Consider the following 15,618-nt stretch of genomic DNA (forward strand, 5'->3'; position numbering starts at 1 on the left):
GGTGTCGAGAGGAGGGAAAGAAAGTACATCGTTTAACACGAGCAATCTAATTAAACATCTGAAGACGCATCATAGCGCTGAATACACACAGTTTAGTAAAGCTAAAGCAACTCATCAGCAGCCAACATTAACACATGTTTTACAGAAGCGCGAGAAGATGTCCAGAGATAATCCACGGGCACTAAAAATAACAGAGGGAATTGCATACTTTATTGCACTTGATGACCAGCCATTGTCAGCTGTTAAAATATAGGATTTCGACATCTTCTTGGCATACTGGAGCCGCGATACGAAATTCCCAGTCGCCATTACATTACAGACGCTATGCAACCGAAAGTGTTTCATGACGTGAAAAAGCACGTCAGTGGACTGTTGCGTGACGTTTCGGCCTTCAGTTTTACAACAGATATTTGGTCAAGCAGTGTCTGCCCAATGTCTCTGCTCAGTTTAACTGTACAGTGGATTGATGACGACTTTACTCTTCGCCAAGCCACCTTACAAGCAAAGCCGTTCCGGGGCTCACACACCAGCCAAGCCATAGCAGGTGCGTTCGATGGGATGCTTCAGACCTGGTGCATTCCGAAAACCTCTGTCCACGTTGTGCTACGAGACAACGCTAAAAATATGATTAAGGGCATGAATGATGCTGGACTCCCCAGCCTACCTTGTGCCCCTCACACTCTCCAGCTGGTGGTCCACGAGGGCCTTTTGTCACAGAGAAGTGTTGCTGATGCATTGGCTATCGGACGCAAAATCGTTGCCCATTTTAAACATTCTCCTCCAGCCTGCCTCGAAGACATTCAGTTAGAGATCAGTCAGCCTGCAAAACGACTACAGCAGGACGTACAGACCCGCTGGAATAGTACATTTTACATGATCCAGTCCCTGATTGAGCAGAAACGGGCTGACAATCTCACGGCTCACCAGTGGGCACTGCTGGAGAAGATTGTGACTGTTCTGGGTCCGTTTGAGGAGTTAACACGAAAAGTTAGCTCTTCTGATGCTGTGGCAGCAGATGTGATTCCTGCTGTCACAGTACTGCAGAGATTTCTGTCTAGAGAGACTGACGATGACCATGGCATCAAAACTATGAAAGGGACCTTAGCTGCAGCTGTCAGGTGATTTTCTGATGTGGAAGAACAACCCCTCTACAGCATCGCTACTCTACTCGACCCCAGGTAGGTCTGTGTGTGTGTGTCTGTGTGTCTGTGTGTGTGTGTGTGTGTGTGTGTGTGTGCGCGCGTGTGCGTGCGTGTCTGTGTGCGTGCGTCTGTGTGTGTGTTTGCGTTAGTTAGGCTAGTTAGCGAGTTGAAAACTAAAATTTGCCTATGTCTTGCTGAAAAGTAAATTTAAGTATTTCATTTTCATTTAATACATTTTTTGATTAGGCTATGTAATTTTAATAGCCAAAGTGGTATCATATATTCAGGCAAACACACCTAATGTCAGATAGCCTAATTTTTTTCTCCCTCTGTTATAGGTATAAAAATAGTTTTTTCTCTAACACCAACACTGCTGCAAATGCCAAGGAGATGCTGATGCGTGAGCTGTTGAGGTCGCCTGGAGAAGAGGAGGATCATGACCTGCACGAACCTCCTGCCAGAAAACCACGCAGGGACCAGGCAAGCAGCAGCCTGGACAGTATATTTGATGAAATAGCAGATGAGCAAGCACCAGGCTTGCTAAACACAGCTCAAGTAGGTTCTACTGCACAATTAGAGACATACCTAGGGGAGACCACAATTTCTTGAGAAGACAAACCACTACAATACTGGGCAGTTAACAAAGTGTGGTTCCCTACTCTGGCCAAAATGGCATCCAGATACCTCTCAGCACCATGCAGTAGTGTTGACAGTAGTGCTGCACGATTAATCGTATCGCAATCGCAATCGCGATGTCAAGCCTACGCGATTATATGACGCAAAATGCTGCGATTTTATATTAAATAAACAAATTAGCGCTGTTAACACACTTATTAATGCAAATGCTTTTAAACCATTCATGCGCGATAAGACATAAAAGAACGAGCTGCCTGTGAATGTCCTCCTGACACACACACACAGATAGACGCGTGCCAGTATCAAGTTCTCTTTCGCTGTAGAACGAACAACACACATGTAGCACTATGACAAAATGAACGCGCTGCCTGTGACTGTGACAGACAGAAAGACTCGCGCTAATATCGTGCGTGCGCACAAAACAGCATGACAGAATACAGTTCTCTTTCGAGCTTGAACGAACAATAACACACACAATTATGCCAAAATGTCTTTTTGTCGAGTGTCTTCATAACATAAGAGTAGTATTATGATGAACGTGAAGAGTTGTGATGACTCGTGAAAGAATGAGGCGCGTGTGAGATCCGCGTCTCTGACAGCGGCTGGTCTTAAAGGGACAGTACACAGTAGCCACTAATTATATCTGTCGCTAAAGTTATTCTTTTTTCTTTTTCTATTTTTTTTATTATTATTATTTTTCTTTACCCCTGACATGTATGGTAATATGTACTCTTGTATGTAAATTATGTTTTGTTCTTGTTAAAATGCAATAATAAAAAAAATCTGTCGCTAAAGTTAATCAAAGAACAAAGGGAACAGAGAAAAACACTCACTGCTCTTGACTAACGAACTTTTTTCTTTAGGCTGATTATCACTAATCTGTGTGTGCATTTATTTTCCTTGAGAACCAAGCAAGTTGACTCATGAAACTATTTGTTTATTATATCGCATATCGCAATATTGACCTCAATTATCGCAATTTGACATTTTCCCCAAATCGTGCAGCCCTAGTTGACAGTGAAAGGCTGTTCAGCTCAGTGTCACATATTGTGAATGATAGCAGAAACAGAATCAAAGCTGATCATGCAGAGATGATTTTGTTCATCAAAAAGAACCTGCCTCTCATTCTCCCAAAAAGTACCTAAGCTAGTTCAGATCACATTGCTGACTGAAATGTTTGTTTAATTGAAACATGGGAACTGTCACTGTGCCAAATAGTTCAACAGTTACATTGATGTTTTGTTTAATTGAGACTACGCAACAGTTACATTGAAATTTTGTTAAATTGAAATATGTAAATGTTACATTGAAATTTTGTTAAATTGAAAGCTGGAGACTGTGTCAAATAGTTTCATTGATATATTGTTGAGTTGACGGTGTTGACTGTACAATACGTTTTATTGATATTTTGTCAGTTGTGAAGACAGTGCCAGTGTTCTTTTTGTTTACACAGAAATATATATAATTTATTTTTGATTTGAAATTGCCTACATTTATTATTTTACTCATTATTATTTATTTTTAGACTTGTTAAAAACAAGCAGAGAAGAAAATAAAAACAGTCTTCTAACCTGTGTTCTAAAATAGTCTTCTGTCTTCTTTTCTGGGAGCCTATAGTTAGGCTACTTTTGCGGTATAAATATCAAGTACACAAATGTAAATACTCGTACTCATATCGGTTTGAAAAAAAAAAAAAAAGGTATCGGGCCATCCCTAAACATTTGACATGGAAATCACATATTGCTAATATCAAAGTAAAGGTATCCCAAATAATAGCTGTGCTGCATAAAGTTAAAGATTCTCTAAATAAGAATGCATTGTTTTTGTTGTATAACTCATTGATTGTTCCATATCTGACCTATTGCATTGAAGTGTGGGGAAGTGCCTGCAAAACATACATTAATCCAATTTTACTTTTACAGAAAAGAGCGATTAGAGTTACCAGTGGAAGAGGATACAGAGATCCAACTAATCCTTTATTCATACAACTAAAAACACTCAAATTTAATGAATTAGTAGAGTATAACCTTCTAAAAACCATGTATAAAGCTCATCTGGAAAGTTTACCAAACAATTTGCAAAACAGATTCACCAAGAGGAAAAGTAGAAGTTTTTTACAAAACCCAGGTTCCAATCGGCTGTAAAGGCAAAATGTGTCACAATCAAAGGAGTCAGTTTGTGGAACAGTCTTGATTGTAAAATTAAAACTTCTAAGTCCATTTATGTGTTTAAGAAGTATGTTAAATTATCAATGTTGCAGAAATATAATACTGCAGAGTAGCAGATCAATTTTTTATTGATGTATTTTTGTGTTTTGATGTCTTAGAAAAAGAGACGGCTGCATGAGACAGCTCAAATGACTGGAACTGTAAATGATTTTGTGTTGATCAGGGGGCAGACATTATAAGTTTTACTTCTTTCTGCTCCTTTTCATTCACGTTAAATGCTGTTGTAGCATTTGTTTTTAAATGAATGAAAAAAACAACAACTTTTTTTCTATTGCAATTCGTGCTGTTGTTTGCAAATTGAATTTGTTCTAATTTTATTACTGCCTTTTTACTTGTGTTTTTTTTTTATGAAATAAAAATTGCATTGAAGAAAATCAGATTTTATTAGGAAATATCTGTTTAATTGCGGTTATAATTTACAAACGTGTCTGTCCGTGTTTGAGTATGAAATGGCCTTAAAAGTTTCTGTCAGAAAACTCCAGCCACATTCGCCTTCTAACAAGCTCTTTCGGAAAGGAAATTTGCAAACATTAGCAAAATAAGGAAGTGTCACTCATTCTTACTTGTGCTGGGTCTGACGCACGAAGCGTTGGTAATGACCCTCTTTTCAGAGACAACTTTTTAGCAAATCCCGCGTTGAACTGACCCTCGTTTGTGAAGCAGTCCGGCGTAAAATGATTTGCGCAAATAAATAATATTTTGACGACTTTCTCTGGCACATTCCCTTCATAAATGAAATGTATCCACTGCATCCTCAGTTGCTCAGATTCCGGGAGTTTATGGAGACTTTTATATTCGTTTGTACACCCAATAACAGAACATTTATGTTTTTTTTGCACAGACATTGTTTATCTCCTGCTGCTAGAGCGTGGAGACAGAAAAGGAGGAGTGGGACCAGGGTTGCTAGGTCCCAGAAAATGTATTTCTTCTTCTTCTTCGGGGTTTTACAGCAGTTAGCATTTACTGCCACCTGCTGTCTCACTAACTCAATTCGTCCTTCCACTCCAGTCCTCCTTAGGAAATCAAACAAATATCTCCGTCCTTGGTCACATTCTACTGTACTTTTAACATTATACACTAATACATTTCCAGTAGCTGATTCTTCAACTCTTGCTTTTCTTGTTCTTGCATGATGTGCTGGTGACACTTTAATAAGGTTCATTAGTTTACATTAGTTAAATACCTTAGTAACATGAACTAAGAATGAACAACCTTAATTACTTCTTCAGCATTTATTAATCTTAGTTAATATTAGGCTAATTTCAACATTTAGCCTACATTATTAAAATCAAAGGTTGTATTTGTTAACATTAGTTGCACTGTGAACTAACATGTACAAACAATGAAAGCTGTATTTTTATTAACTAGCATTTACAAAGATTAATAAATACTAGGGGTGTGACGAGACGCTTACTCCACGAGACGAGACGAGACACGAGATTGGGTTCACGAGAACGAGACAAGACGAGATTTTTACACAATTTTTAAGAAATCCTCAATGATGAAATATATGAATGGAAAATAGTCTTTTATTCAAATGAAAATCACAAAATGCAAAACAATTTAGGTGCATTTTGAAATCAACTTGTAATGAATGTTATTTTAATTCTCTTTTTAATTAATTCTATGCAGTAAAGGACATGCAAACACTGCAAAATGTGTTTCTATAAACTACCGTCTGGCTTCTCCCCTGTAGGCTACGATTTCACATGAGAAATCGAACTCCTTTCCACAAATCGAACATAAAAAAAAATAAAACAATAGGCTATAAATAAAATAAATATAAATAACTGAAATAACACTTTAAATGCAAATAGTAGTGTATCCATAATCAAAGTACTACTCTCTCAAAACTACAAGTTCAAACAGAAACAATTTTTTTCTTCAAGCATGAAAAAGAGATAAATTACAGAACAGCCTAAGATTATGGTCATGTTCTTTTTCAAGAATATAAGCATGTCGACGATTTCTGGCAGCAGTTGAGACCTTTGGGCAGTAGCCTAACTAGGACTGCACGATATGAGGAAAAGCTGCGATGTGCGATCATTGTTTAATATTGCTATGTCGATATGACTTGTGATATATGTTAGCTATACTGTTCCCATGTCTTAGTGCTTTAATAGGTTCTTTGCGCTATAGGTTAAATGTTTATTACATGCCTGGTTCAGATTACACTATTTTAGCGCGATTTTGGCACGATCCGTTTCATGGAGATTCGTAAAGGACAACGGGCGTCGGGACGCAAGATTTGATCGTTTCATTTCGTATAGTGTGTCATAGTGGGCGACAACCTACGCGTCTGCGATGCTTCAGGACATCACGACAGAAAGAAAGACTAGCATGTTTAATTTTAACGGTCCTCCACGACGGGTTGAGTGTGTGCGAGAGTGCAAGCATAGTGTGTGTGCGCGAGTGAGCGTGTGTGTGTGTGTGCGATTGAGTGAGTGAGCGAGGGACAGTGAGTGTGTGTCAGCGTGTGTGTGTGTGTGATTGACCCCGCACACAAATGATTTAAAACTGGCAGGGGCATCTTCAATACTAATTTTACCCTCACGCTCCATCACGCTGACATCACAACAACTCACGAGACAAAAGGCTTGTTTGAGATGAGCAAAATCTGCGCAGAATCGATCACCGGTGATCAGCGCGAGATGCATGCCGGTTAGAAATGTGTCCGAGTGCGGTCCGCCTTGCTCTGATGTCATGGGCTGCGTTCGAAACCGCATACTCAATGAGTAGGTACTTAATTTCAATGAGTACTTACTTAACGAGCGCTAAAAGAGTAGATACTTTATAGCCAGATCTCGTTGAGTATGAATGAGAACCGGACATCTGCCATGTTGACGTTATCATGTGACCTACGACGCGTTATCACAAGCGCAACAACTTAAAAGATTTGAACGACACGCTTAATTAATCTGTCTGTAAATATCATGATATTGATTAAACTTGCTCATTTTGTGGTCTTTTTGAAAAAACTGCTTCCCATTTATTTTGTGAGTACATTTAGGGTTGATTTAAGTTCTTATATTTAACCCTACTAATGTGACCCACCGTTTTATCCTTAACGATATTTATTTTTATTACGAAATCCCCAAATTGTCATCTCTTGAATATGTTGTTAATTTCTTTATTTTATATCCAAACATTTTCATCCATAAGCAAAAGTGGCTTACTGCTTTGTTTTCCTCTTTTTCTTGTTAAATTTAACTCTCGTTTCATCCCTCAGGCCTATAACAGAAAATGCTTTTTTTTTTAAATGTATTATATAATTAATTATTTAAGAAAATAAATATTGATATTCAACCTTATAGGTTTTTTCCTGTGTATAAAATATCATAATATGTTTGCAAACCCATGATTGATATATATATATATATATATATATACATACATAGCCTACATGATATACCTCATAACATCAGTAACTCGACAGCCCTACCTAGAACGGTTTTCCTCAGCGTTTGTAATGTCTGCACAAAGGGAGATTCACCTTTGGGGAAAACTGTTGATTTTATACTCGAAAAATTTAAGTATCATCATTATTAAAAATTAATATTACCCCAGAATGAATTGCATTGCTATTCCAGCCCCAAAACATACAATAATAACAACGATAAATGCTGATCAATTAATTATATTACTTTTTACTGTAAATTATATAATTCAATAAAACAAACAAAATGTAATGTATGTCATTTGAAATAGCTATGCATGAATACACTCTAGATGTGTATATAGTGAACATCTACATTTTCATTCAAACAATAAATAAAGCATTAATTAATTGTATTTTATTTACTGACAACAATGAGAAATATTAATAAATTAGTAAAAGAATGAATCAAAGTCACCATCACACAATAAACAAATGCATATACAAGTCAACACATGAAACAAAGCTTTATTAAAACTACAGTCAATCATGTATGTATGTAGGCTACAGGCGCTGAACCACATCCTTCTGCCATCTCAACACAGCGGTTCCCATTCTGCGGCTCTGATGAATCAGCTGACCGCCAGAGGTGAGCCGTGCCTTCGTGCCGGAGGTTGTTGCGTGATGTGTTGTGCTTCACAATCTGAGGCAATAGAGCTTTTTTTCCACAAATGCCGCCACATCATCTTTCCTTGCAGGTCCTGCTCCACCACAAAAGCTGTGCAGCAAATGCACAGAAATCAAGAATCAGAAAAGTGCTGTAATAGCTCTGTTTGAAACTACAATAATTAAAATAAACTACAACTTAATATTTAAATAGTTGTTGTATTCATTTCTGTAATGTCACAGAGCCTTTGATTGTAGCATTCAGCTTCATGAGCCACTCTCCACCGGATAAACACACATCTGTTCATCTGTCCCTGTAACATCCAGACCAGACTCACATTACCTCTGTGATTTATGAGCTCAACACTACATTTACATGTTGAGGTTGTTTTAACTTTTTATCCTACATAAATGTTCCTTAATTTATCAACAGTACTAATGGACAAATAAAATAGATAACTTATGTTTAGTTACTTTATAGATTTGTTCTACATAATAGCACACATACATCACTCAGATGCCTATTTCATATCTATATTAGACGTCTTCTTATAGAAGATTTTCTTGCCAGATATTAAATAGACATTTAGTAATTGTATTTAAGATGTATACGGTTTAAAATGTATGCAAATCCACTTTGGAGACGTATGTGTCCTTACTGGAGCTTCTCTGTTAGCTACATAATAAAATGTGATTTACAGCAAAATCACAAATATAGCGTCTTTACATCTTCAACAATTCAACAGTTTATTGTACAGTAGTTCAACACATGCGATCATTTGATTTGTAATACTCACATTTGAAAACAGTCTCGTCCGTCATCCTTTCCGTCACGTTCGAGTATGACCTATCCTTCTTCTTCTTTTTTATGACGTATCCTCTCGCGTGGCCTCCTGGGATAGAAGAGTATCCATCGTTGAGCACTCAAAAATCTGGGCGGAAGCGAGTAAGCCATCCGGGAACTTCTCGCCTACTCTTTTATGAATACTGATGTTTCGAACGTACTGCTTCCTTCACGTACTGTTTTCGCCTACTATATAGTAGGAAAGTAGGCATATTCGAACGCACTTAAGTCCGAATCTCGCGATAATTAGTACGTCACCCAGGTAATTCTCGCCTACTCTTTTGGATTCATACATACTTTTTCGCTCGCCTACTCTTTTTCCCATACTAAATAGTAGGGAAGTATGCGGTTTCGAACGCAGCCATGCTGACGTATGTCAAAAATCTCTCGCGAGCGCAAGGCACACCTGTCGGATTCTGCAGTCGAGCGCAGTTGCTCTCCACTGACTGCGCTGATCAGAAGCATGATGGGAAACGACTTGCTGACGACACAGCTTAATGTTCATTGGTTTAAACAACCGTGATGTATTGTTCTCTTTTAAAATGTTTGATTTTAAAACTCTGATATCATGTTGTATGTGTATACGTTATGTGTGAATATTCCCAAACTATCTAACAGTGCGATCTCTATGGGTTATGCAATTTAATTTTTATAAAAAATAAATAAATAAAAACACATAGGCTATGTCTGTATTAAAGAAAAAAATATTGATAAACATGTATTTGGAATGGAATTAAATAACAAGTACTTTGGGTGTCTTGTTCATTTTATTTATTTTCATATAAAAGCAACATAAATTGAAATACATCCAGTTTATTAGCAACACTGTGCACGAGCGTGAATCCCGCGATATCCATCTTTGATCTCGCAGGTGTCAGATCCACTACGAGAAGAGAGATCTGTCCGGCTTGCCTGCGCTTTTTTCACTCCTCCTCTCACTGCAGCCGCCTACTCTCGACTACATTTCAGGCGAGGCAAGGCGCATCTCAAACAAGCCTAAAGTTTCACCTCGACGAGAAATCTCGTCGCGTTTTAATCTCGTCACACCCCTAATAAATACTGTAACAAATGTATTGCTCATTTTTAGTTCATGTTAGTAAATACATTAACTAATGTTAACTAATTAACCTTATTGTAACGTTTTAGCTCAATTGTTTCCTCCTCCTGGCATTCATCACATAGTCCTGTCGGGTGTTTTCCGATTACATGAAGAGTTTTGTTTAGCTTGCGATGTCCAGTCCTCAGTCTACTTATTATGACTTGTTCCTTCCTATTATTTCCCTTTTTACTTTCCATACCTATCATATTTTGTATCAAGAAACTATCCTTCAGTGTATACATTTGCATCAGTTGAATTTCCTTTCCTTGTAAAGAACATGCCAACTGAAGTATCATCATTAGTGGAACATCTCTGCTCAGTGAACGTTGCATTGCACACGTACCTCTAAGCAAAATATAGCTCATCCCAGATCTCTGCTCAGCACACATGTACAACATACTCTGACTTGACAAAATACATAATGAAATTATTATGAAAATGAATAAAGAAAAATATTACAAAAAATACAAATGGAAGCGCAGAATAAGGTATGAATAAGTGCGTCAAGCTGAGTTAGATCTGCGGTTGCAGGTACGCAGATTGGAAATTGAGGCTGATACGCAGGTTAAGACTGACTCGTATTTTAGCGCTTTTGAACGCATTGTGTCTTCTCCGAAAGAGGTCTGGCCTCTTATGCTTCAATGTAAATTTGTAGGAAAGGCCCAGGAAGTGTTTTCTACCCTGTCATTAGAAGAGAGTTTGCAATTTGAGACCATAAAGTAGGCAGTCCTAAGTGTTTATGAACTCGTTCCCGAAGCCTTTAGATAAGAAAAGCAGTAGTCAAACATTTGCAGAATTCGCACGTGAAAAAAGCATATTGTTTGATAAGTGGTGTGCTGTGTGTCAAGTAAATGATTTCAGTTCTTTGAGGGAATTGTTGCTACTACAGAAATTTAAATCATGTTTGTCTGAGAGAGTCGTAGTTTATTTGAATGAACAGAAGGTGTCCTCTGTCCTCTGGTCTGCCTCGCTGCCTGCTGTGAGTGTGTTTGCCTCGGTGCTGTAAGCTCCGTCTTAGCCTCGTATTTCTTTGTTTTGAACCATCATTTACTACAATTTGTAGTTGTTTATACTAAATACAGCTTACCCAACATCTCAGATTGACATCGCTAGCATCCGTTACTACAAACACAACACGCTAATTCGCTACTGCTAGCCTGTTAACGCGCCACCCGTGCGCTCAGCTGTTTTATTTATTTATTTTTTCTCTCGCGCGCTCGCGCCTTTGAGTTCATAAAAGCTCAGGTAAGTAATAATCAGTCGACAAACACGGTGAGTAATGTCTTGTCCTGTTATTGTCACCTGCACTTCATGTCACATGTTTAGCATAGACTTCTCTGTTGGCAATGTTGGATTTATATGTGATAAATGTAAGGAGACAGTTAGGCTGACAGAGAAGATTTCAGAATTAGAGACACGCATCCAAACTTTAATTGAGGATAGTAAGAGTGCTAGAGCTTTAGATACTATTTTGGATGCGCATAGCATAGTGAACTCTTTACATGATTCGGTTCCAGCTGAAGTAGAGCCTGAGCAGCCGGGCAAATGGGTGACAGTGAGGGATCGCTCTAGTCGCGGATCAAAAAACCACTCTTCCGTTCCGATTACCACAACAAATCGATTTGCCCCGCTCAGTGAAACACCCACTGAGAATTCTGTTGATTGTGCCCTAGTAATTGGTGATTCGATCACACGGAACGTGAAAATAGAGACACCAGCGAACATAGTCACATGTTTGCCGGGAGCCAGAGCGCCTGACATCAAAGCAAATTTAAAAGTGCTGGCTAATGCTAATCGTAAATTCTCTAAGATCATTATTCATGTCGGCACTAATGATGTTCGACTCCGCCAGTCGGAGATCACCAAAATTAATATTAAAGAGGTGTGTGAACTTGCAAGTACGATGTCAGGCACTGTAATTTGCTCTGGCCCCCTTCCTGTTCGCAGGAGTGATGAGATAGTTAGTAGATTGTGTTCACTGAATCGCTGGCTGTCTGAGTGGTGTCCGTGTAATAATATAGAATTCATAGACAATTGGAAAAGTTTTTGGGGCAAACCTGACCTGTTGAAAAGAGATGGTATTCATCCCTCCTGGGATGGTGCTGCTCTTCTATCTAGTAATATGGCTCATAGTCTTAGAGCTCAAACATGACAAATTGGGCACCAGGTCAGGAAGCAGACAGACTGGCTAAACCAACCGTCTGCTAGCGGCCTCGCGTCACCCAGGTCAGATAAATCCCATCACATAGAGCCTCTTTCACCTAGCTATCATCATATAGAGACTGTGTCTGTTCCCCGATTTTGGAAATCCAAAAAATGTTTAAACCTATCTAAGGTTAAAAATTTAATTGATGTTCAACAAATAAAAAACAGCTATAATACAGATGAGCAAATGATAAAGCTTGGGTTGCTGAATATTCGATCGCTTACTTCAAAAGCACTCATTGTTAATGATATGATTTCAGATAATAACCTAGATGTGCTGTGTTTGACAGAAACCTGGCTAAAACCAAACGATTACATTACTTTAAATGAGTCCACCCCGCAAGACTACTGTTATAAACATGAGCCTCGTCTGAAACGCAAAGGGGGTGGTGTTGCTGTAATTTATAGTAATATTTTCAAAACCACTAAGAAATCAAGTTTCGAATATAATTCTTTTGAAGTGTTAGTGCTTAATGTAAAAATATATAGTAAAAATGATAAATCACGTTTGAGATTTGTGCTGGCTACTGTATACAGGCCACCAGGGCACCATACAGACTTTATCAAAGAATTTGCGGACTTTCTATCAGAGTTAGTATTGGCTGCAGATAAAGTACTAATTGTTGGTGATTTTAATATACACATCGATAATGAAAAAGATGCATTGGGATTGGCATTTAAAGACATTGTAAACTCAATTGGAGTTAGACAACACGTGTCAGGACCTACTCATCGTCGTAATCATACTCTAGATCTAATATTATCACATGGAATAGATGTTGATGCCGTTGAAATTCTGCAGCAGAGCGATGACATCTCAGATCATTATCTAGTCTCGTGTAAATTACATTTAGCCAAGGCTGCAAAGCCGACTCCGTGTTACAAATATGTTAGACCTATCACTTCTGCTACTAAAGATTGCTTTATTAATAATCTTCCTGATCAGTTTCATCATTTTAGCATCCCGGATAGCTTAGAAAAACTTGATATTGCAACAGAAACTTTTAACTCTCTCTTTTCCAGCACTTTAGACACAGTTGCTCCTTTGCGCTTAAAGAAGATTAAAGAAAATAGTCCAACGCCGTGGTACAACGAGCACACTCGGGCCCTTAAGAGAGCAGCCAGAAAAATGGAGCGCAACTGGAAGAAAACAAAATTAGAGGTATTTCGCATTTCATGGAAAGAGAGCTCGATTGCTTACAGAGAGGCTTTAAAAGCTGCTAGATCTGCTTATTTTTCAAACCTATTAGAAGAAAATAAACATAATCCTAGGTATTTATTTGACACAGTGGCTAAACTAACGAAAAAGAAAGCTTCAAACACAGAAGGTTCCAAGCAGCACAGCAGTAATGACTTTATGAACTTCTTCTCTTATAAGATTGATAATATCAGGGATAAAATTATAACTATGCAACCGTCTACTACAGTATCGCATCAGGCAGTGCATTGTAGTCTCCCTGAGGAAAAATTTGATTCATTCATTGCTATAGGAGAGGAAGAATTTACTAAACTCGTTAAATCATCTAAATCTACAACATGTATGTTAGACCCTATACCGACTAAGCTACTGAAAGAGATGCTTCCAGAGGTCATAGATCCTCTTCTTAATATCATTAATTCCTCTTTGTCTCTAGGATACGTACCAAAAAACTTTAAGCTGGCTATGATTAAACCGCTTGTTAAAAAAATGCAACTTGATCCTACAGAATTAGTCAATTACAGGCCGATCTCGAATCTACCCTTTCTGTCAAAGATACTAGAAAAGGCAGTATCTTCACAACTATGTTCCTTTCTAGAAAGAAATGATATCTGCGAGGATTTTCAGTCCGGATTTAGACCATACCATAGTACTGAGACTGCTCTCGTTAGAGTAACAAATGATTTGCTCTTATCATCCGATCGTGGTTGTGTCTCTCTATTAGTGTTACTGGATCTTAGTGCTGCGTTTGACACCATTGACCACAACATTCTTTTAAATAGACTAGAAAACTATGTTGGCATTAGTGGAATTGCACTAGCATGGTTTAAATCATACTTATCTGACCGTTATCAGTTTGTAGCAGTAAATGAAGAGATGTCTTATCAATCACAAGTTCAGTATGGCGTACCACAGGGCTCAGTACTAGGACCGCTGCTGTTCACTCTGTACATGCTGCCATTAGGAGATATTATTAGGAAACATGGAATTAGCTTCCACTGTTATGCCGACGATACTCAGCTCTATATTTCTTCAAAACCTAACGAAACTTACCAATTCACTAAATTAACAGAATGCATAGCTGATATAAAAAACTGGATGACTCGTAATTTCCTACTTCTAAATTCTGAAAAAACAGAGATTCTAATTATTGGACAAAAAACTTCCTCACGTAATAACCTAGAATACTGTCTAACACTTGATGGCTGCTCTGTTAAGTCTTCGTCGTCGGTTAGGAACCTGGGTGTGCTCTTTGATACCAATCTTTCATTTGAAAGTCACGTGTCTAGTATCTGTAAAACCGCATTTTTCCATCTTAAAAATATATCTAAATTACGTCATATGCTCTCATTGACAAATGCGGAACAATTAGTCCATGCGTTCATGACCTCAAGGCTAGATTATTGTAATGCTCTACTGGGTGGTTGCCCTGCACGCTTAATAAACAAACTACAGCTGGTCCAAAACGCAGCAGCTCGAGTTCTTACCAGAACCAGGAAGTATGACCATATTAGCCCGGTTCTGTCAAAACTGCACTGGCTCCCTATTAAACATCGCATCAATTTTAAAATATTGCTGATTACTTACAAAGCACTAAATGGTTTAGCTCCGCGGTACTTGAGCGAGCTCTTAACGCATTATACTCCTTCACGTCTATTGCGATCTCAAAATTCCGGCCAGTTGATAATACCTAGAATATCTAAATCGACTGCTGGCGGTAGATCCTTTTCCTATTTAGCACCAAAACTTTGGAACAGCCTTCCTACCATTGTCCGGGAAGCAGACACACTCTGTCAGTTCAAATCTAGATTAAAGACACATCTCTTTGACATAGCGTTCACATAATACATTATAGACTTCTATAATTCAATATTAGGCTGCATAGATTAGGTCAGCTGGAACCGGGAACACTTCCCATAAATCCTGATGTACTTGTTACATCATGAGAAGAATGGCATCTACGCTAATTTTAGTGTCTTTGTTTATCCCAAGGTTTTCCCGCAGCCTGCCGGATCCAGGCCGTTTCCAGATCTGATGAAGGACCTTCGCCTGGACCCGATGTCAATGCAGTGCTGAAGGGCCAACTAGTCTCTCCCTATGGAGGATCCCTTTCCCACTCTACAGATAACGCGTCGTCGGGAAAACTCAATTTGCGTATCTACCCCGAATTGATAAAATAAAATAAAATTCTGAATCAAAACTATAAGGAAACACCAGTAATTTG

General features: G+C 38.3%; 2 protein-coding genes and 1 long non-coding RNA gene across 5 annotated transcripts in view; 1 reads left to right on the plus strand and 2 right to left on the minus strand.

The window, feature by feature from the left end:
• LOC311291987 (uncharacterized protein) overlaps positions 1 to 15,618 on the plus strand; it is a 71,786-nt gene that overhangs the window by 37,139 nt on the left and 19,029 nt on the right. The gene's annotated exons all lie outside the window — the stretch shown is intronic.
• Positions 1 to 15,618, minus strand: part of LOC311291985 (uncharacterized protein) — an 87,320-nt gene that overhangs the window by 10,635 nt on the left and 61,067 nt on the right. The window contains exon 1 of one of the 2 annotated variants that reach the window (XM_084411392.1): positions 4,570 to 5,744. The exons of the other annotated variant lie outside the window; for it this stretch is intronic. Within the exon in view, the coding sequence (XP_084267518.1) occupies positions 4,570 to 4,851 (282 nt within the window). The 5' untranslated portion in view covers positions 4,852 to 5,744. Of the gene's footprint in view, positions 1 to 4,569; positions 5,745 to 15,618 lie in introns of those variants that run through there. 2 annotated transcript variants of the gene reach the window in all.
• On the minus strand, positions 7,895 to 9,342 carry LOC311291989. The gene is made up of 2 exons (XR_014627649.1): positions 8,846 to 9,342; positions 7,895 to 8,362 (listed from the first exon to the last, which is right to left on the minus strand). It is a non-coding gene; the product is annotated as an uncharacterized lncRNA (long non-coding RNA).

This window comes from Rutilus rutilus (assembly GCF_951802725.1).
Source record: "Rutilus rutilus genome assembly, chromosome: 6".
Classification (NCBI taxonomy): domain Eukaryota; kingdom Metazoa; phylum Chordata; class Actinopteri; order Cypriniformes; family Leuciscidae; genus Rutilus; species Rutilus rutilus.